Here is a 23835-nt window from a genome sequence, read left to right as displayed (position 1 = left end):
ATACATGTATGCATGTGCAAAGCAATCTAAATGTCCAACGATGACAGAATGGTTAAATCACAGAAAGTACTTTGGAAATTATATTCTGTAAGCATGGATGACTTTTTTAGTGCCAAAAGAATGATGGGAATTTTAAATAAGTATGAGCTTTTATTTTTAACTAGCAGACTGTTCCCACCCCCACTCAGGCTAGCTCCCTGATGAAGCTCCATTTAATAAAGATGAAAACTTGTGACTAATAGCTTGAGCTCACCCTGGGTTCATTCTTTTTGAAACAGAATTTGCTGAAAAGGAAAATCTGGCTGTACTCCCAAGGAGGCCTGCCAGACATATCCCTCCACACTGTGTAACCAGGACAGCAGAACTTACTTTGCTGTGACCCAACCATGAGTAAGAGAGGGGGCCAGAACTTTTAAGACATTTTTTTGGGGGGGGAGGGATTCCATAATCTCTAGCATAGGAAGGCAAAGAGGAATTTTAAAGGAATGAAGTGACTGCTTTGCTCTCTGATTGCCAGTTTAAGGACCCTTTGATGGTTCAAAGAGGCTGGGTCACTATTTCTCACTTTAATCCTAAATATAAAATATGTGAAAAAAAAAATCACACCAGAAGACTTCAGATCTTCTTTTCTTAAAGACAGGTAACCATCGTTTAGACTTTGCAAAGCTAATTGTGATTTGGAAGAAAGATATATCCAATCATCTAGGCCTGCTAAGTTTAGTCTGCTTATCTTACTTTGAAAGGCATGTAATATGCGTTAACAATAACAGCGGTTAAAACCAACCTTTAGGGCTTCCCTGGTGGTACAGTGGTTGAGAATTAGAGTGCCAATGCAGGGAACACAGGTTCGATCCCAGTCCTGGAAGATCCCACATGCCCTGGAGCAACTAAGCCTGAGTGCCACAACTACTGTGCCCATACACTCTACGGCCTGTGCTTTACCTGAGAAGCCACCGCAATGAGATGCCCATGCATGGCAACAAAGAGTAGCCCACGCATGGTAACAAAGAGTAGACCCTGCTCACTGCAAGTAGAGAAAGCCTGCGCATAGCAACAAAGACCATGCACAGCCAAAAATAAATAAAATAAAAGGAAAAAAAAATCCTTTATTGATGGTTTACTCTGTAAACACTTTACTAACATTATGTCAGTTCACCTTCACGGTAGCTGGACAGGTACCATTTCGTGAGAACCCCAATTTGACAGAAGGGGAGCTGAGGCTTCAATAGGCTGATTTATCCAAAGTCACTCAAAGCCAAGGAGTGGAATAGCTGGGTTTCAACTCCTTGTGTAACCTCAAAGTCTATGCTCTTAACCTCTCTTCCAATCTCAAAAATTAACTTCTCTGAAAGGAAACTGCAGACTTGAGTGAAATGGAACACTCATTTCATCTAACCATTGAGTCTATGTAAGAATGCCTTTCAGACCAGCTCTGCAAAATGATAATGACCTGAAGAATTACCTGACAAATCTCACTAGAATGTGGATTCTGTTTCAGTAGGTTTGGGGTGGGACCTGGGATTCTGCATTCCTAACAAGCTTGGATGTGATGCTGGAACTCCTGGTCTGTGGAGCACAGTCTGAGTAGAAAGGAGTCATTTGTCTGTCTGTCTGTCTGTCTGGCTATGCTGGGTCTTAGTTGTGGTATGAAGTATCTCTAGTTGGGGCATGCAGGATCTAGTTCTTTGACCAGGAATTCAACGTAGGCATTCTGAATTGGGAGCATGCAGTCTTAAATGGATTGCCAAGGATGTCCCAGTAGAAGCCATTCAGATTTAATCACAAATTCAATTTTTCAGTCACCACATTTCAAGTGCTCAACAGTCACTCATGGTTAGTGGCTGCCATATTGTCATTGCTCAGTTGCTAAGTCGTGTCTGACTTTTTGTGACCCCACGGACTGCAGCATGCTAGCCTCCTCTGCTCAAAGTCATGTCCAGGATGCCATATTGGACAGCATCTACATAGAAAATTTCCATCGTGAGGAAAAGTTCTACTGAACAGCACTGGCCAGAGAGTGACCAAAGCAGGATACAATACTTCGAGAGATGGGAAGTTGGTGGCTTACTTCTTAGTGGGTTCACTTATTATTTTTTAAACTGAAAAGCGACACACTTTCTCCCTTCTTCCAACTTTCACTATTGGCCCCAGTTCCAACCTCTTCAAGACAACAGGAAATATACCTTCTTAAATCAGGTAGTCCTCTCAAACGCAGCATTTTAAATATATTTCTTGCTAACACAGGGCTCTTATTAAAAATAAAATCACATTTGGAAATCTGGAATTAATTATACAAACCACTATATGTAAAATAGATAATCAACAAGGACCTACTTTATACTATAGAAAACTGAGTATTCTGTAACAACCTACATGAGAAAAGAATTTGAAAAAGAATACATACATGAGTATGTATAACTGCATCACTTTGTTGGATAACTGAAACTAACACAACATTGTAAATCAACTATCAGTTCAGTTCAGTCACTCAGTCGTGTCCGACTCTTTGCGACCCCATGAATCGAAGCACGCCAGGCCTCCCTGTCCATCACCAACTCCCGGAGTTCACTCAGACTCACGTCCATTGAGTCAGTGATGCCATCCAGCCATCTAATCCTCTGTCATCCCCTTCTCCTCCTGCCCCCAACCCCTCCCAGCATCAACGTCTTCTCCAATGAGTCAACTCTTCGCAAGAGGTGGCCAAAGTAGGTAACTGAAACTAACACAACATTGTAAATCAACTATACTCCAATATAAAACAAATATTAAAAAATAAAACTATATCAATAATCTTAAAGGAAAATGGCAATATTACTTCCTCACAAAAATAAAAATTCTGGTATGGATGCATTAAAAACATCAAAGTTTAGACTGCTGCTTCCTGTGCAACAGTAAAGTACAGAACATCTTCAATAATAATGACTAATCTTCAAAAAAAATTAGTGGCACAGATAGAATATTTGACTCAAGGCAGAAAAGTAGAAGATAGACTTCGGAATTAAATTGAAAAAAATTCTTTTTAAAAATATATATATAACTGTTCTTTATGAAGTCTAGTAAAATTAACCAGTTCTGGCAAGTTATAAAACCTAGAAAAATTATCAGGGTCAATTTTTGAAACAAGTTATGTAGATCTCACCTTATAGAACAAACACACTGAATTCTCAGATGTCAAAGAATATTCTGAGACAGTTTTCAGATTTTTAAAAACATTTCAATACTTAACACAAGAAATGTTCCAAATTTGGTCACAATCACCAAAATGGCCTAAGTTAAAGAATTTACGGCTTTAAATTAATAGCATACTTCAAATGAGCATCATATCCTTTAAGTTTCTGTTGTCACACTTAGAGCAGCACTTTAAAAAAATATATAGTGACTCATACTGTAACTGTTTAACACTATTGCAGACTTTAAATACTTTCTTCTTCATTATAGAGCATATGGTTTCTTAAATTATGCAAGAATTATGTAAAAAATGATGCAAATTATTCATGAAAAAACCGGCTTCTGTGAATAATCATATACAACAGGTGTGTATTTTATGGGGGTAATTCATCAATGTTTGTATTCCTAAAATACTCTTTGGGGTGTATTCTAGGAAGTAATTCCTGCATTGGTTTATAGTCTTTATCAGAAAAATAATGAAAACCTGGAACTCATTATCAGGAGTGCTTTGTTTAAAATGTTAACATCATTCCTCAAGATACTGGGTTGGCCAAAAAGTTTGTTCAGGTTTTTCTGCATCTTACCGAAAAACCTGAACAAAATTTCTGGTCAATCCATTTTCCTGTTTGACAGAACATGATTATGTGCAATTCTTAGATAGTTTGAAAATTCTGCCTCAGCCACACGCAATGGAGATAATGACAACAGAAAGTAAGATTTCAATACTGGATGCAATTCTGTATTATTATTTAGTAGGAGTTTTATATGTGTCATTCTGAAAACTTTTAACTCCACAACCACTTTAAATTCCTGGAAACACTCTAATGGCGTCACAGCCCAGTCTTTCAAAAAAAAAAGTTTGCTTATTATGATGGTGACCTGACAGCAAAGAACAAGAGACAAAATAACTTTTATTATTTATTATAACTTCCTATTTTTTATAATTTGTAATATACATAATCTTTACTGTTAAAATAATGGCCATTCCAGAGAAGACCATTTTGAAATTTCTAATGAAAATCTTCAACTCTCATTCTGAAATAGTGTAAGAATACCATTCTTAGGGACAGTATGAGAAAATCACATGAAATAGGAAAGTGTGTGATTTCAACTTACTCTGTTTAGAGTTCAGTTGCTTTGGGGGAGATTTTTGCTATTTGACAAGAAGTGAAATTACCTCCCTCTATTGTGCTCCTACACAAATCTACAAGGGAATTTGGTTTTCAGTAGACTATAACCAGAAAGCTGAAAGTCATTCTTTCACACAGGGCTATTACTTGACAGTTAAACTGTCAAACTTATACATTTTTCTAAAATTAGATCCAATTATCATCTCAATTCATCAAGATATTAAGGAACCAGAGATGTAATTATGGAATTTGAATTGAATGATAAAATATTTCAAAGTAATATATGGTTTAAAATACCTTTCTACAATTTCAAAAATGTGTCTATAACTCAAAGTTTAGCTTCAGTTTTATTTGCATATAAGAAACATTTACTTTTCCTTATATTCACTATGTATAGATTAATGTGAACTTTTACATATTTTATGATTGAGAACATGTGATATCATAATATGCATATGTATGTAAATACATATTTTTAATGTTTAAAAAAAAGCATTTCTTAGGGTAAGATTTTACTAATACTTATAAATGATCCAAAGAAATATAAATTGTTATAAATGAACTTATTTCAAAACAGAAACAGACTCACAGACTTAGAAAACAAACTTATGATTACCTAACCTAAGGTGGTGGGGGAGGGATAAATTAAAACACATAACCAATAAGGACCTATAGCACAGCACAGGGAACTCCACTCAATACCTGGTAATAAATTGTAATGGAAAACAATCTGCAAAATAATAGATATATAGTTATATGTCAGTGGTAAAGAATCTGCCTGCCAATGCAAGAGACATGGGTTGGATCCTTTGGTCAGGAAAATCCCCTAGAGAAGGAAATGGAAACCCACTCTAGTATTCTTGCCTGGAAAATTCCATGACAGAGTGGCCTGGAGGGCTGCAGTCCATGGTGTCACAAAAAGTCAGACACGACTGAGTGAGCACACACAACATGGATATGTGTATAATTGAATCACTTTGCTGTAAACTATACATCAATACAAAATAATTTTTAATTATCCATAGGAACTTTTATTACATATAAATCTCTCAATTCAATTACTTTCAATTATATTTAACATATTTTCACCAGGGAATTGAGATTTTTTTTTTAAAAGAATCTAAATTGCCTTACAAGGACTTTTAAAAAGACTTTTTAAAAAGACATGATAAGATATTGATAAGCATTTCAAACCCAAGTTCAAGTACAAAAATAATCTCAAGTACATCTGATACTAAAATTAGAAATTACATTTGTTAATTTCAAACTTTGTTCTGAACTGTTTCAACATTTGTGCTAGTCCCTTGGATACAGGCTATTTGTTTTGTATTACTGTAATGACATTAAGCACTTGGGAGCAAAGGTTAAAAACAAATTCTGAAATGATTGAAAAAAAAAAACTGATGAAAAATGCTAGATGTCAGTGAGCTGGAATACAGCTCCATACCACATGAGAATGTTCACTGCCATTGTGGTACATGTTTCCTACACACCATGGCCACAAAGAAGCCCTTTTATGGGAAGCTAGGGTGCATTACTACAGTGATACTGTTTCCTCAGCTGGAACACAGTGCTATTAGTTTACTATGCTTGGCAGTGCTCTTAAAATAGGCTCTCAGACACCAAAAGCCAAAAACCTGACTATTTGCAAGCACTTTAGAAAATGATGGGGCTTCCCTGGTGGCTCAGCTAGTAAAGAATCCACCTGCAATGCAAGAGACCTGGGTTTGATCCCTGGGTTGAGAAGATGCCCTGGAGAAGGGAAAGGCTACCCACTCTAGTATTCTGGCCTGGAGAATTTCATGGACTGTATAGTCCATGGGGTCACAAAGAGTAAGACATGACCGAGTGACTTTCACTTTTCAGGAAATGATGGTCTGGAAAACTGAGTGAAAATTCCACAACTAAACAAAATCAGCTTTTGATGTACAATAGCCATTGATTCCTAAAAGCAAAGAGACGAAAGCGAATGCTGGGCCAGGTGACACTCATTTATATTTCTGTTAAGTGGCTTGATCACATGCCCCAGCCATTTCATGGAGGGCTAGGAAGGACTATAATAATTATAAAACATTATAGGGCTTCCCTGGTAGTCTAGTGGTTAAGAATTCACCAGCCAATGCATGGGACATGGGTTAAATCCCTGGTCTGGGAGGATTCCACATGCCATGGAGCAGCTAAGACCCTTTGCCACAACTACTGAGCCCACATGCTGCAACTACTGAAGCCCTTACAACCTAGAGCCCGTGCCCCACACAAGGGAAGCCATCACAACGAGAAGCCCATGCACTGCAAAGAGAGTAGCGCCCGCTCACTGCAATCAGAGAAAGCCCATGCGCAGCAACGAAGACCCAGCACAGCCAAAAACAAATAATACATCTTAAAAAAATTATAGTAAGAATGTACTAAGAAAGACGAATTTCCCAGTTATTTAAAGAAACAAAGATTTTCTAGGAATTTAAAGGAAATTTGAGTGTTAGTTTGGGTAAAATTAAAGGACTTAGTAACTTACTGGAATTTATATCCTACACAAATTACCTAATATATTCTTATCATTCTTCTCTCAACAAAGATACTTCTTTACATTTCTTTTCTTTCTTCATCTGCATTTACTCCAAATTATGAATAATCTGTGTGGGAAGGTTTACAAAGAAATCCATGAATGATTAATACTACACTGGTCCTTAAATGAAGAAAAATGTGGCTCCTTTGTCCATTTTCAGAGGTAATACAAATGTCACATTGTTCTGTTGCAACATTGTGATCCAAAAAAAATATTTCATTTTCCTACGGTCTTTTGAAAAATGATAACAAACATCTTGCCAAGCATCCTTGTACTACAAAGACAGGATTTCCGCCAAGGAAGCTGTCATGTTTTAATTAGAAATAATTTAGCCAAATACTGCTGCTGCTGCTAAGTCGCTTAAGTCATGTCCGACTCTGTGCGACCCCTTAGACAGCAGCCCACCAGGCTCCCTGGTCCCTGGGATTCTCCAGGCAAGAACACTGGAGTGGGTTGCCATTTCCTTCTCCAATGCATGAAAGTGAAAAGTGAAAGTGAAGTCGCTCAGTCGTGTCCAACTCTTCGCGATCCCATGGACTATAGCCTACCAGGCTCCTCCGTCCATGGGATTTTCCAAGCAAGAGTACTGGAGTGGGGTGCCATTGCCTTCTCCGAGCCAAATACTGAACAAGTGTAATTGGTTGTACAGACTAAAATACGGTAATGCTGCAAAAGAAGTTCCACCTTGGGTGGCACTGGGAAAGAAACACAAGGGCATATTGCATACAAGAATCCAACTCACCTTGTACTAGTAAATAACTGGCCATCACAAAGCTGTTAAATATGATGGAGTAAATTCAAGTATTATAAAGATGGCCTGAAGAGTAGTTGGTCCTCTCCTTCTCTGAGAATCTGAAGGCCAGAAAGGTTAAGTAAATTCCTCAAAGTCAATCAGCTAGATTGTTTGCTGGGAACAAACAAACCCCTAGATAATGTCCTTAACTAAACTCTAAAAAGGGAAACACAATACAGTGGCTAGCAGAAGTGAAAAGAAACAAGAGTCCTAACACCCGAAACAGTCTTAACTATCAACACAGTCGGTAATTGACTTTGGGATCCAGGTCAAGTCACTTAACTCTCTGGACATTTGCTTTCATCTTTAAACCATCAAGTAGATTGGATTTGAAGCTATCTCCCTCCTGTCACATCTAACCGTCCAAGATTCTGGGCATACCAATAAAACAGCACTTGCCTAAAATGCTATCATAAAAAACAACACCAATTGTTTAGACTTCTGGATTTCTGCTGAAGCTGAAGCTCCAATACTTTGGTTACCTGATGTAAAGAACTGACTCATTAGAAAAGACCCTGATGCTGGGAAAGATTGAAGGCAGGAAGAGAAGGGGATGACAGAGGGTGAGATGGTTGGATGGCATCACTGACTCGATGACCATGAGTTTGAGCAAACTCTAGGAGTTGGTAATGGACAGGGAAGCCTGGCGTGCTGCAGTCCATGGGGTCACAAAGAGTCAGACATGACTGAGCGACTGAACTGATCTGAACTGGAATTTACGCAAATTCTTTTATCTCTGGTCAATTTTAAATCCTATTAGACAGAAGAACAAGAAAGAAAGCTGAAAAAGAAGAGGAAGAAGGAGGAGATAGAGGAGGGAGGAGGATGGGGGAGAAGTAGGAGGATAGGGGAGAGGGAGGAAGAAGGGAGGGAGAGGAAGGAGAGGGCAGGAGGAAGCAGATGTGGAGGAGGAGGCAAAGGAAGAAGAAAGCTGCATGAGAAATGGGATTTGACAGGAAGAGGCAAACTGGAAAAGAAGGGAGAGAGAGAGAGGAAGCAATAAAAACAGGCAGACACGCAGGAAAAAGATGTGGGTCACAGGTAACAGTATGTAGAGCACTAGGAGAGGAAAAATTAGGCTGAGGATGTTGAAAGAAAGACAGGAGAAAGCAGAAGAATTAACTGCATTGAAGGCCACTTTATTTCAAACAGCATTAATACATGTTTTTATTAATTAATATTTTATAGCAGCTTATGATATAGAATATGCATCCCCAAAACTGTTCCTTTGTTCTTAAACCAAATGTTTTTGTTGGTATTATTATGCTTATTATTCCAGCAAAAAAAAATGGAATTGATATTCAGAGGTTTGAGGTAGCATAGCCAAAGTCGCATAGGTACTAGGAGTACATAAAACAAGGGTATGAATTCAGACTCTCTAGTTCAGATATTTGAGCTACCATATCATGCTGCCTGTTTAGTTATACCTTTTAAAAAAGGATGCTCTTAAACACTGTATGACTAGTACTTACTATTAATAGTACTAGTGGTACTCAGGCTCATATCCAGGCTTCAGAGACAACACACTACTGACAATCTGAGATGGAACACGTCAGCAAATGACTATCCAGACAGGCAGAACTCAGCATCAGAAGATGGGCCTTCATGGGGAACAGAGAAGATCTCAAGAAGCAAGAGGATTTGAGCCAGGCCTAAGAAGACAGCTAGGGTTATTGGTACAAGAGATATACATACTTACATACATACATATATATATATATATCTATCTTGCCTTTTTTTAACTGGAAATTTGTATTGGAATTTTCTTCCTTTAATATTGCACCAAGAGCCAGAAAGCCTTGGAACATTGAACGAAGCCTAGCACTGACCTCTCCTAGAATCAACATATAGGTAAAATTTGTAGCATAAACAAATTCTTTATCCTAAAAGAGTTCCAGAAAAACATCTATTTCTGCTTTATTGACTATGCCAAAGCCTTTGATTGTGTGGATCACAATCAACTGTGGAAAATTCTGAAAGAGATGGGAATACCAGACCACCTGACCTGCCTCTTGAGAAACCTATATGCAGGGCAGGAAGCAACAGTTAGAACTGGACATGGAACAACAGACTGGTTCCAAATAGGAAAAGGAGTACGTCAAGGCTGTATATTGTCACCCTGTTTATTTAACTTATATGCAGAGTACATCATGAGAAACGCTGGGCTGGAAGAAGCACAAGCTGGAATCAAGATTGCTGGGAGAAATATCAATAACCTCAGATATGCAGATGACACCACCCTTAAGGCAGAAAGTGAAGAGGAACTAAAGAGCCTCTTGATGAAAGTGAAAGTGGAGAGTGAAAAAGTTGGCTTAAAGCTCAACATTCAGAAAACGAAGATCATGGCATTCGGTCCCATCACTTCATGGGAAATAGATGGGGAAACAGTGGAAACAATGTCAGACTTTATTTTTTGGGGCTCCAAAATCACTACAGATGGTGATTGCAGCCATGAAATTAAAAGACGCTTACTGCTTGGAAGGAAAGTTATGACCAACCTAGATAGCATATTCAAAAACAGAGACATTACTTTGCCAACAAAGGTCCATCTAGTCAAGGCTATGGTTTTTCCTGTGGTCATGTATGGATGTGAGAGTTGGACTGTGAAGAAAGCTGAGCGCCGAAGAATTGATGCTTTTGAAGTGTGGTGTTGGAGAAGACTCTTGAGAGTCCCTTGGACTGCAAGGAGATCCAACCAGTCCATTCTGAAGGAGATCAGCCCTGGGATTTCTTTGGAAGGAATGATGCTAAAGCTGAAACTCCAGTACTTTGGCCACCTCATGTGAAGAACTGACTCACTGGAAAAGACTCTGATGCTGGGAGGGATTGGGGGCGGGAGGAGAAGGGGACGACAGAGGATGAGATGGCTGGATGGCATCACTGACTCGATGGACATGAGTCTGAGTGAACTCCAGGAGTTGATGATGGACAGGGAGGCCTGGCGTTCATGGGGTCGCAAAGAGTTGGACACGACTGAGCGACTGAACTGAACTGAACTGAACTAGCTGTGCAATCAGCAGCAGGGGGCGCTGGGTGAAGTCCACACTGCTGATTTCCTTCCAAGGAGCATAATGCCTGGCTGATGCAACAGCCCAGCTCCCCTTGGCGGGGCTGTGATCAAGGGGCCAGCCTGCCTGCAGGTGGAGAGTCCCAAGCCTGGCTGATCAACAGAACTAGGTACAAGATATTCTTAAGTGAGTAGACTTGCTAGGTAGTAACCAATCACTCAGTCAATCAATCAACCAGATGGAGGAGAGGAGCGCTATGTGAACGTGAACAAAAAATGGGATAAGTGGTCAACTCAGACCAGCAGCCTTTTCTTCACTGGCAAAACCAATCAGCACCTAGTTTATGAACTCACTTAATGAAGAGTTTGCTGAGGATTCTGCTCTCATTAGCCATATTTTAGCAACATTTAACAATGCTACACACTATAGCAATATTTTTGTGCATTATTTTTATGTCTTTAAAATCTATTATCTCACAGGTTATTATTTTTGTTTATTCCATTTAAAGGATTTTAAGATCTATTTGCTTAGCAATTTTCAAACATACAATACAGTGTGATTAAATCTAGTTACCATGATGTACATTATATCCCTAGGATTTAGATACTTTATAACTAGAAGTTTGTACCTTTTGACCACCTTCACCCATGTCTTTACCTATAAAGTTCTTAAAAGTAGATCTTAAAAATTCTCATCACAAGGAAAAAAATTGTTACTATGTGTGGTGATGGATGTTAACTAGACTTATCTTGGTAGTCATTTCAAAATATCAGTTTAGTTCAGTTGCTCAGTCATGGCCGACTCTTTGCGACCCCATGAACTGCAGCACGCCAGGCCTCTCTGTCCATCACCAACTCCCGGAGTTAACCCAGACTCATGTCCATCAAGTCGGTGATGCCATCCAGCCATCTCATCCTCTGTCATCCCCTTCTCCTCCCGCCCCCAATCCCTCCCAGCATCAGAGTCTTTTCCAGTGAGTCAGTTCTTCACATGAGGTGGCCAAAGTACTGGAGTTTCAGCTTTAGCATCATTCCTTCCAAAGAAATCCCAGGGCTGATCTCCTTCAGAATGGACTGGTTGGATCTCCTTGCAGTCCAAGGGACTCTCAAGAGTCTTCTCCAACACCACACTTCAAAAGCATCAATTCTTCGGCGCTCAGCTTTCTTCACAGTCCAACTCTCACATCCATACATGACCACAGGAAAAACCATAGCCTTGACTAGATGGACCTTTGTTGCAAAGTAATGTCTCTGCTTTTGAATATGCTATCTAGGTTGGTCGTAACTTTCCTTCCAAGCAGTAAGCGTCTTTTAATTTCATGGTTGTAATCACCATCTGCAGTGATTTTGGAGCCCCAAAAAATAAAGTCTGACACTGTTTCCACTGTTTCCCCATCTATTTCCCATGAAGTGATGGGACTGGATGCCATGATCTTCGTTTTCTGAATGTTGAGCTTTAAGCCAACTTTTTCACTCTCCACTTTCACTTTCCTCAAGAGGCTTTTTAGCTCCTCTTCACTTTCTGCCGTAAGGGTGATGTCATCTGCATATCTGAGGTTATTGATATTTCTCCCAGCAATCTTGATTCCAGCTTGTGCTTCTTCCAGCCCAGCGTTTCTCATGATGTTCTCTGCATATAAGTTAAATAAACAGGGTGACAATATACAGCCTTGACGTACTCCTTTTCCTATTTGGAACCAGTCTGTTGTTCCATGTCCAGCTTTAACTGTTGCTTCCTGCCCTGCATATAGGTTTCTCAAGAGGCAAGTTAGGTGGTCTGGTATTCCCATTTCTTTCAGAATTTTCCACAGTTGATTGTGATCCACACAGTCAAAGGCTTTGGCATAGTCAATAAAACAGAAATAGATGTTTTTCTGGAACTCTCTTCCTTTTTCCATGATCCAGTGGATGTTGGCAGTTTGATTTCTGGTTCCTCTGCCTTTTCTAAAACCAGCTTGAACATCTGGAAGTTCATGGTTCACGTATTGCTCAAGCCTGGGTTGGAGAATTTTGAGCATTACTTTACTAGCGTGTGAGATGAGTGCAATTGTGCAGTAGTTTGAGCATTCTTTGGCATTGCCTTTCTTTGGGATTGGAATGAAAACTGACCTTTTCCAGTCCTGTGGCCACTGCTGAGTTTTCCAAATTTCATAATATATTTATACGTAATTGCTACGCTGTATACCTGAAACTAATGTCAAATTATATGTCAAATATATCTCAATTTAAAAAAAGGATTTTGGCTTCCTCCATGTCTTGTCTATTATAAATAGTGCTGCAATGAACACTGGGGTGCATGTATCTTTTTGAATCATGGTTTTCTCTGGGTATATGCCCAGGAGTAGGACTGCTGGGTCATATGATAGTTCTATTTTTAGTTTTCTAAGGAACTTCCACACTGTTCTCCACGGTGGCTGTATCAAAAATGCATGGATGCCAAGGGGAGGAAGGAGGGTGGAATGAATTGGGAGATTAGGATTGACATATATACATATTTATACTATGTATAAAATAACTAACTAATGAGAACCTACTGTATAGCACAAGAATTCTACTCAGCACTCTGTGGTGACCTAACTGGGAAGGAAATCCAAAAAAGAGTGGATATAAATAAACGTATAGCCAATATACTTTGCTGTACAACACAACACTGAAAAGCAACTATAATTCAATAAAAATTAATTTAAAAAATTACAAAAGAATTTAAAATCAATTCCCCTAAGGCTACTTCTGTGTTAAGGCTCTAAAGTGAACCTTCATATAATCACTTACAGGAAAAGAAACAAGGAAGAAACAGTCATCACACAATATAAAGGAATAATTAGACAAAACTAGTCAAAGTTTGATGAATTTTACAAGTACTTATTACTACAAACATTTGGAAGAAAAGGTCTTCAGATAAACATCTTTTAAGTAGTTGTTTAAGACAAAAATACACACAGTGCTAAATAGATCATTACTATTCTGAAATACAAATTAAGCTGAAATTTTCTTTTGTTGAAACAAACATCTTTAAGTCCTTCCAAGTAAAAAAGATGGCTAAAAAGAAAAGGATAACTGGATGGATATTGAAAACAACACTTAAAAGAGACTTAAATCATTAGGTGAACAACCATCCATCAGACAGACTGACCATTCAGTATTAATGAAGCTGACCTAGGCTTGTAGAAATATGCGATGACAATACAGATGTTAGACGTTGAATTGGTTTGGGATGGTTCCTAAGCTTTTGCTTCTTGCACTCAGGGGAGGTTATTAGAAAAGAACAATTAAGAATTTTACTTCAAGCATGCTAGCGGTGGTGGAGCAACCATGGAGAGATGTTGTAGAACAAGCCATTGCACTTATATGACTGGTTTTTTTTTTTTTTTTTTTTAAGTTTTATTCAAGGTTAGCTATGTAAAGGTGATGGTTGAATCCAGGGAGTACAAGAGACAGAGAGGACTCACTTTTAGTAGGTGTGGGGTGAGAAATGGAGTATTTCCTGCCATATCAGTAAACAACAATCTCACAGACATCAGCAATTACAGCCCTCCAACGTGAGCCAGTGAACCTGAGGAAACTCTGGAAGGAAAAGAATACCAGCCATCTAGCAGCCACCAGACTGCAGCCACTCCCTACAGTGAGTCCTGAGGGAACTCAGGATGTGAAAACACAAGATACTGGCCCCAGATAGCTGAGGTGCACATCAAAGGAATGATTTCAGTCAGCCCCGACTCCTGCATTTTCCCATGCCTTGTTGCTATTGTTGTTCACTTGCTCAGTCGTATACGACTCTCTGTGACTCCATGGACTGCAGCATGCCAGGCTTCCCTGTACTTCACTATCTCTCAGAGTTTGCTCAAACTCATGTCTATTGAGACAGTGATGCCATCCAACCATCTCACCCTCTGTCGTCTCCTCCTCCGGCCTTCAATCTTTCCCAGCATCAGGGTCTTTTCCAATGAGTTGTCTCTTTGCATCAGGTGGCCAAAGTATTGGAGCTTCAGCATCAGTCCCTCCTATTCAGGGTTGATTTCCTTTAAGACTGATTGGTTTGATCTCCCTGCTGTCCAAAGGACTCTCAAGAGTCTTCTCCAACAACATAGTTTGAAAACTGTGAATTCTTCACTGTTCAGCCTTCTTGATTGTCCAACTTTCACATCCATGGCTACTGGAAAAACCATAGCTTTGACTATATGGATCTTTGTTGGCAAAGTGATGTCTCTGCTTTTTAATATGCTGTCTAGGTTCGTCATAGCTTTTCTTTCAAGGAGCAAGCATCTTTTAATTTCATTTCCCAGGCACAGAAAAGTGCTAAATTCCTTAACTTGGGATATGTGGCTTTAAGTAACAATAATCTTTTCATGTTCTTTTGATGTTCCAACTATCTGCCCTTTGTTGCAAAACTTCTATTATAACACGGTTCCTTCCCCTTACTTCCTGGGAGTAGTTCTCTCAGGGTTACTTAAGATGTTGTCTCCCGGGCTTGAAGTCTTAAAAATTCCCACCGAGTGAAACATAACTCTCAACTTTTTGGTCGTGAATACTTTTTAAGTCCACAGGGGAAAAGCCAGCCAAGAGAGAGAAGTTATTCTCAGAGAAGGAGAAGGCAAGAAAAAACAGATCCTGATGAAAGAGAATGCACTTGAGGCTGAAAAGGAAGATTAAGAGGTGTGAGGATAGTGGACAACAGCCCTTGGCTTTGATGCTTAGAAGCCATTCATGCCTCCTTACTACAACCACTAGAGAATTCACTGGGTTTTCAACATGGAAAGTAGAAACAACGTGGGTTTTGAAATCTGACAACTTTGTTCTGTTATATGCTAGCTCTGTATCCAGCAGGGCCCCGACCTGATACCTGAGATGCCTTCCTTGAGTCCTGCCCTGCCCCTTCATATCTTAGCTCCATACCAAAGCTATCACTTAAAACTTCTGCACCTCAGTTTCCCTATCTGTAAAATGGAAATACAGACCCATTTCCCATGACTCTCTTAGGGATAAATAACTAATCATAAACACACAGTAAATATTTGTTTAAAAAACCAAAGTCTTTGAGCTTTAGTTTCCTTCTCGATACAACAGAGGGAAAAAAAATCACCTATTTCTGAGGTTGTTTGAAGAGCTGATGTCAAAGACATTTCAATTTTCATTCCCTTATTCTTCCAGTGTTGACTCACTATCAATTTATTAACGTAATAAATCTTTCCTGAGTGCCTATCCTGCAATAGCATTGTGCTACTTCACGCTCCAGGGATGCCGTTACTCCCAGCATTAGACCCTGTTCCAGAACTGATGGCTCACTTTGAATACTGAAGAGTTTAGTTTGCCTTTTGTGCTGGAGACTCAAATTTACAACCCCGGGCTCTTAAGTGCCACTCACAATGGCAGAAAGCATAAAAGTCAATCTTCACATCAAAAGAATTCAGAGAATAATATTTAAAATTCAAGAGTTTTGGCCAAGAAACACGCCAGTTTAAGAATATGAAGTAGCATTGAAACATACAGCACAGGGAGCTCAGCTAAGTGCTCTGTGATAAGGTGGGATGGTAAAGGATGGGAGAGAGATTCAAGAGGGAGGGGATATAAGTATACTCATGGCTGATTCACGTTGTTGTATGGCAGAAACCAATACAACACTGTAAGCTATTATCCTTCAACTAAAAATAAATTTTAAAAAAAAGGAAGAACATGAGTTGTAATCATGTCCAAAAATCATTTGAAACTGACATCTACTTTTGGGGGTCAGGGGTGGCGGCTTCTTAAAGGGGACTGGCAATTTTAGTCATAGGTTGTGCCAGCAAAGTAGCTCTCCAAACAAACTACAAGTGAAAAAAAGGAAAAGGTGGCCAGAGGTTTAATGAGTTATTAAGATCCCCCCAAGTATTTCTTTTCAGGAAAAATACAAAAATCAGATCAAACTCAGGGAGCCTCATCAGTGGGGTTCACACCAGATACTCTGATTATAACTAGAGTGCTTGGCTTGAGCGCAGCCTCTGCCGTAGTATAAAAAGAAATTAAATCACACTTGAATAAATGTCACCTGAATTTTTTCAATCATTTGTGTGATACCACTTATCCCGAGAACAAATTATATGTAAAATTAACACCCAATGATGAGTGACATATGGAAACTCTGGTTTTTAAAAACTTAAAAAAAAAATCTAATGACTTTTCTAAGAGTTTCCCAGGTGGCACTAGTGGTAAAGAACCCATCTGCCAATGCAGGAGACATAAGAGACACAGGTATAATCCCTGGGTCAGGAAGATCCTCTGGAGAAGGAAACAGCAATCCACTCTAGTACTCCTGCCTGAAGAAACCCATGGACAGAGGAGCCTGGTAGGCTACAGAGCACACAGCGTCACTAAGAGTCAGACACGACCAAAGAGGACACGACTCCTGACTTTTCTAAGGAGATTCATGCCTAGAAATTAAAAGCTACAAGTAAGATTTACAAAAGGAAATTCCTTTGTCTAGAACCCAAAAATCGGGAAACTCCCACGAGGTGTTAGAAGTATCATGTTAAGCACCATGACACATGGTAACACCTTCCCTTCAGAAGTGACTTCTGAAGACAGAAAGCACACGGGGTTCTAATGGGTTGTGTTATGGTTTCATTCTCTGAAATCCACCATAGGATATGTAGAGAGTTAACTTAGGTTCAGAATGAGAGAAGCTCTCTCCTCTTGTTTGCGTCCACTTACTTCTCCTAAGTACCCCATTCATTCTTCTGCTCTTGGGCCTTTGGCCCCACTGTGTCCTGAGACAGTTCTAAAGATGGCCTCCTCTTCTCCAGGGTCCTAATTGCAAAACAAACAAACAAACATGAACAGCGTCAGCAAAATACAAATACTGCTGACAGTGGGCACGACTGGGCAACTAAGCACAGCACCCAACACAACTGCCTGCTCACTTACACTCTTCTGCTCCCTTCAGGCGCCATTATAACCGTCTTGGCGGCATCGCCATTTTCGTCTCCTTAGGACTCTTTAACCAGCTTTTTGGCCTCTTCAAGGGCATAGCAAAGTGGTGGAGGGAGGACCTCCCTGGTGGCATAGAGGATAAAAATCAGCCTGCCAATGCACAGGACAAGAGTTCAATCCCTGGTCAGACACGGTTCCACATGCCTTGGAGTAACTAGGCCCAAGCGCCATAAATGCCGAATCTGCCCTGGAGTCTGGGAGCCGCAACTATTGAGCATGTGCGCTGCAAAGCCCATGTGTTCTAGAGCCTGTGCTTCACAAGAGAAGCCACTGCAATGAGAAGCCTGCGCCATCACAACTAGAGAGTAGCTTCTGTTCCCTGCAACTAGAGAAAGCCCGCGCAAAGCTACAAAAATTCTGCGCGGCCAAAAATAAATAAAATTATTTTTTAAAAAGTGGTGGAGGGACAGAAGGGGTGGAGGGTGAGCTGTGGGTTGGGACCAGGCACAGTGGAAGTTCTCATGGGACTTTATCGAAGAACTGTTCCCAAGGGAGGTCAAATTTCCAGGCAGGAAGTTTGTGCTTTGCTATATTCAAGATTTTCACATATATTTGATTCTTGAGGTCAAGAAGGCTCATATTATTTCTTGTTGCAAAGAGGAGGCAACTGACTGTCAGAGACAGTGGGGAATGTGTTCAGTGTCACTCATCTAATTAAGGCCTATTCCTTTTTTTTTAAAAAGAAACATAAATTCTACCCTAATCCTAATCAAGTTTTCATCAAGCTACCAGCCACTTGCTGGTATTAATAAATATCAAAAGCTTTCAAAATATTAACTGGAATACTGACAGTTTGACCAATGACTGGGAAGATTTATTGTTTATTGTAGGAATAAAACTTTGCTCGTAATATTTCATGATCATGCCTTTGGGCAAAGAAATAGATAATGGTTGTTGTCAGAGTGAATAGACTAAACAGACAGTCTAAGATAGATATGATTAACGTAAAACCATCAACTCCCACAGAGCAGTACAAGGGAATTTTTTTAAAGACTAGACTGGAAATCTAAATTCATACTCTCAAAAACAAACGTCAATAGTTCATAACCCCTGGAATAGTACATGCTCTCTCATGAAGCATTTGCTTTCTTTCCCCTTCAATTAGTTTTCGATGTCTTTGCGGTTCATTTTACTTTGATGTGGACCTAGTACTGAATCAACACAGAGCAGTCAACTGTCAAGAAAAGAAATGCTTACACAGTTCATAGCATAAAATTATTGTGTGAAAAACAGCTGAGAAGCATCATGCCCTTAACAAAAGATTTTTCTAAGTACATAAAAATAGAGATTTCCTACAGAATCATAAAATTTTTGAAGTCCAATGCTATTTTTAAAATGTAAGATCATCCAGAATCAAAGTGTCAGCCATATTACTGTTGAGGAATCATATTTCTCTAAAAAAAAATTACAAGAAGATTTTTCTCTTTCATTATTTTTTTCTTACTGAACAGATCACATTTTTCTGCTACATCTTAAAACATTTCATGAATAAGAAAAATAACCTTTTTTAAATATAGTACTGTAATTTACAGCTTTACTAGAGATGACATCCTACGTTTGATAGATTCAAAATATGCCCTCAGGCGGACTTCTCTGGTGGTTCAGTGGTTAAGAATCCACCTTGCAATGCAGGGGACATGGGTTTGATTACTGGTCAGGGAACTAAGATACCACATGCCACAGGGCAAATAAGCCCACATGCTGAAACTAGATAGTCCTTATGCCATAATGAAAGATTTCTGCATGATGCAACTAAAGTCCCAATGCAGCCAAATAAATAATAAATTTTTTAAAATTACAAAATTAAAAAAAGAAAACAATATACCCCCATTCTCATATTCCATTCACAGATTTTACTGATACAAATGGACATGTTCCTGTCTTTGCTCAGAAGATGAGAAAATCCAATATACTAGCCAATCACTTCAAATGCTGTTAAATCTTACATGTAAACACCCTTCCTTAAAAAATAGCTATGAAATGATACGAAGAAATGGTTCCTTTCTGACGTGAAACACTGGTCTCTGACTAAGCCTTGGTTTCCCCTGTCATTCATATGACAATTAAGTAAATACTTGGGCTTCCCTGATAGTTCAGTTGGTAAAGAATCTGCCTGCAATGCAGGAGACCCCGGTTCAATCCCTGGGTTGGGAAGATCCCCTGGAGAAGGGAAAAGCTACCCACTCTAGTATTCTGGCCTGGAGAATCCCATGGACTGTATAGTCCATGGGTTGCAAAGAGTTGGACGTGACTGAGTGACTTTCACTTAGAAAATAATGACGAGTATAATTAAGAGAGACTCTTTCAAAGCAACAAGCAGGGAGCATACCCAAGTAAGAGCGCTGATAAATGAAACACCAGGAATGTTTTTAAGCCATGTACTTGCTTATCATTTGCTGACTGTTACTGGCTTCTCTTTCACAATTTATCAATCCAACTGTTGTCTATTTCAGTACGTGTCCATGATAACGTGAGTCACTGACCAGATTCCATAACCTAAGAGCATTCGTACGGTGTTGACATGTGCTATCTTCATGGTCCCCTGTGATAAAGCAATTACATCCTCCTGGTGTTGTTAAGAATTAACAGCCCCAGATGCCATGTTTTCCCTGTTTCCCTACAGAGGGGCCCTGTAATGGGACATGATGTATAAAAGTCACCTCACTTCTTGCCACTGGAAGGAACACATGCATTCCAAATAAAGAGGCATTATCTTTCCTAAGAGTAAGAATGAAGTCTAATGCAGCTGAGTTGGGTGCTAAAATGTCCTTTTAGGCTGAATTCCCCTTCGGTGAATAAGACTCATCTAGCCTGTTCTGCTAAGGCCTTACACTGAATACGCTGAAAGAACAGACCTGTAAAAAATATCATCTGTCAGAGCTTGGCAAGCAGGTCAAACGCCTTATTAGGAGAAACTGAACTGGCCTTGAGAAAGCATCAAGAGGGGTGAGGACCTGAACTTCTGCGTGCCTATTTCTGTATCTTAAATGTCATAATTATTTTCCTCAGGTTTGTGAAAAACTGTCAGCATTCTGCCTTGCTGAATTGATGAACTCATCAGGAAAAACCTTGGAATGGAAATCACATTTTACAAGGGACTCGAGGACTTTGAAAGGAACATAAGCAGGGAATCTTAAATACTGTTAAAACGTTTCCTAATTCTGTAATTAAGAACTTGATTTACTTCATTATCGTGGCCTGTTATTTTGTTTCCTTTGTTCCAGATTAAGGGCAGAGAGAAAATTATGCAAATATGCTGGGTTGGCAATGATTTCTCTCAGCTGCTATGGACCATCTGGTTTTCCATGGTAGAAAGAAAAAGGTAGAAAATGGGAACAATGAAATAGCCTGTGTTCCCAGCAAGATTTTGAAAGACACGGAAATCTTTGAATGTAGCCTTCAATTTCATCATCTTGCCCAATTAAAAAATACTGGTAGATGGGACTTTCCTGGCAGTCCAGTGCTTAACAATCCATGCTCCCACTGCAGGGGGCACAGGTTTGATCCCTGGTTGGGGAACTAAGATTCCTCATGCCACAGTGCGGCCAAAGAAAAAAAAAAAAAAAAAAAAGAAAGAAAGAAATGTTAAGAAACAACAGTTAGTAGGTAGCAGAATCAGCAAAGATCTCTAACTCAGTTCAGTTCATCTAAGCACCTTATTCCTTATTTTATAAAACTAATTTTATTGCTGAATTGTCTTCTAATCTGTAATTCAACAGCATGATGGGGTATAGAATATACCTGATTCAAAGTCAGTAATTGCAAAAGAAACAAGTCAAAACAAAAATGAACCAAAAAAAAAAAACACCATAAGTGAAATCTGGTTAGAAATACAGATTTTAGCAATGAAAAAAAAAAAAAGAGAAACAAAGGTATATGTGCATTCTTTATGAAAATATCCTTATTTGGCTTTTACATCTATTCCTTTATAGGAATGAGTCTGTGTGCCTGTTTTTTTTGTTTTGTTTTGTTTTGTTTTTTTAACCTGAAAGTAGCTGGGACATTAAGATAAGGAAAAACTGTTTTTTAAAAATGTTCAATAGACCAGTCTAGAAGATAGGAAAAAAAAAAACATGTTATAAAGTGGCTTAAGACATGGAAGCAACCTAAATGTCCATTGACAGAGGGATGGATAAAGAAGATGTACATATGTGCAGTGGAATATTACTCAGCCATTAAAAAGAACAAAATAATGCCATCTGCAGCAACAAGGATGGATCTAGAGAGTATCATACTGAGTGAAGTAAGTCAGACAGAGAAGGAGAAATATTGTATGATAGCCTTTATATTTGGAATCTAAAAAGAAATTATACAAATGAACTTACAAAACAGAAAGACTCACAGAACTAGAAAACGAATTTATGGTTGCCAGGGGGAAGGGATAGTTAGGGAGTTTGGGATGGACATGTACATACTGCTGTATCTAAAATGGATAACCAATAAAGACCTATGGTATAGCACATGGAACTCTGCTCAATGTTCTGTGGCAACCTGGATGAGAGGAGAGTTTGGGGGAGAATGGATACATGTATATGTATGGCTGAGCCCTTTCTCTGTTCACCTGAAACTACTGTAACATTGTTAATTGGCTATCAGTTGCTCAGTCCTGTCCGACTCTTTGTGACCCCATGTACCTCCCTGTCCATCACCAACTCCTGGAGTTCACTCAAACTCACGTCCATCTAGTCGGTGATGCCATCCAGCCATCTCATCCTCTGTTGTCCCCTTCTCCTCCTGCCCCCAATCCCTCCCAGCATCAGCGTCTTTTCCAATGAGTCAACTCTTCACATGAGGTGGCCAAAGTACTGGAGTTTCAGATTTAGCATCAGTCCTTCAAATGAACACTCAGGACTGATCTCCTTTAGGATGGACTGGTTGGATCTCCTTGCAGTCCAAGGGACTCTCAAGAGTCTTCTCCAACACCACACTTCAAAAGCATCAATTCTTCGGCACTCAGCTTTCTTCACAGTCCAACTCTCACATCCATACATGACCACAGGAAAAACCACAGCCTTGACTAGATGGACCTTTGTTGGCAAAGTAATGTCTCTGCTTTTCAATATGCTATCTAGGTTGGTCATAACTTTTCTTCCAAGGAGTAAGTGTCTTTTCATTTCATGGCTGCAGTCACCATCTGCAGTGATTCTGGAGCCCCCCAAAATAAAGCGTGTCACTGTTTCCACTGTTTCCCCATCTATTTCCCATGAAGTGATGGGACCAGATGCCATGATCTTCGTTTTCTGAATGTTGAGCTTTAAGCCAACTTTTTCACTCTCCACTTTCACTTTCATCAAGAGGCTCTTTAGTTCCTCTTCACTTTCTGCCATAAGGGTGGTGTCATCTGCATATCCAAGGTTATTGATATTTCTCCCGGAAATCTTGATTCCAGCTTGTGCTTCTTCCAGCCCAGCATTTCTCATGATGTACTCTGCATATAAGTTAAATAAACAGGGTGACAATATACAGCCTTGACGTACTCCTTTTCCTATTTGGAACCAGTCTGTTGTTCCATGTCCAGTTCTAACTGTTGCTTCCTGCCCTGCATATAGGTTTCTCAAGAGGCAGGTCAGGTGGTCTGGTATTCCCATCTCTTTCAGAATTTTCCACAGTTTATTGTGATCCACACAGTCAAAGTTTTTGGCATAGTCAATAAAGCAGAAATAAATGTTTTTCTGGATCTCTCTTGCTTTTTCGATGATCCAGCGGATGTTGGCAATTTGATCTCTGGTTCCTCTGCCTTTTCTAAAATCAGCTTGAACACCTGGAAGTTCACGTTTCACGTACTGCTGAAGCCTGGCTTGGAGAATTTTGAGCATTACTTTACTAGCGTGTGAGATGAGTGCAATTGTGCTATACTCCAACGCAAAATAAAAAGTTAAAAAAAGTGGCTTGTTTAGAGACGGTTTTTTGAAACACAAGTGAATTTTGAGATGATCTTTATAGTGAGCTGGTTAGGTAATTTTCATGGATTCTGCCTAATAAAGCCAGGATGGAACTGCTTTGGGTTTTGTTGCTGGAAAGGCCTTTAAGGCCTGATTGACTCCTGGAGGGTGGGGGAGGGTGGCAGCCTTACCTGCTACAGGACTTTCAAGGCTCAAATGTCAAGGAGAAGCCCATGAACTTGGATCCCTATTCCTAAATGAAGACAACAGTAGTTGCCTGCTTGAGCACTTACAGTGCAATTATCTGAGGAAGAAAGAAAAGGAAGCCG

General features: G+C 39.5%; 1 protein-coding gene across 5 annotated transcripts in view; it reads right to left on the bottom strand.

Annotated features, from left to right (window-relative positions):
- CACNB2 (calcium voltage-gated channel auxiliary subunit beta 2) overlaps nt 1–23835 on the bottom strand; it is a 428799-nt gene that overhangs the window by 169372 nt on the left and 235592 nt on the right. For 3 of the 5 annotated variants that reach the window (XM_055543956.1, XM_055543954.1, XM_055543953.1), the window contains one exon: nt 17346–17441. The exons of the other annotated variants lie outside the window; for them this stretch is intronic. In XM_055543956.1, the coding sequence (XP_055399931.1) occupies nt 17346–17363 (18 nt within the window). In that variant the 5' untranslated portion in view covers nt 17364–17441. The remainder of the gene's footprint in view (nt 1–17345; nt 17442–23835) is intronic. 5 annotated transcript variants of the gene reach the window in all.

The sequence above is a fragment of the Bubalus kerabau genome, chromosome 13, assembly GCF_029407905.1.
Source record: "Bubalus kerabau isolate K-KA32 ecotype Philippines breed swamp buffalo chromosome 13, PCC_UOA_SB_1v2, whole genome shotgun sequence".
Classification (NCBI taxonomy): domain Eukaryota; kingdom Metazoa; phylum Chordata; class Mammalia; order Artiodactyla; family Bovidae; genus Bubalus; species Bubalus kerabau.
The sequence above is the reverse complement of the archived record's forward strand: the minus strand, read 5'-3'. Positions and strand labels throughout refer to the sequence as shown.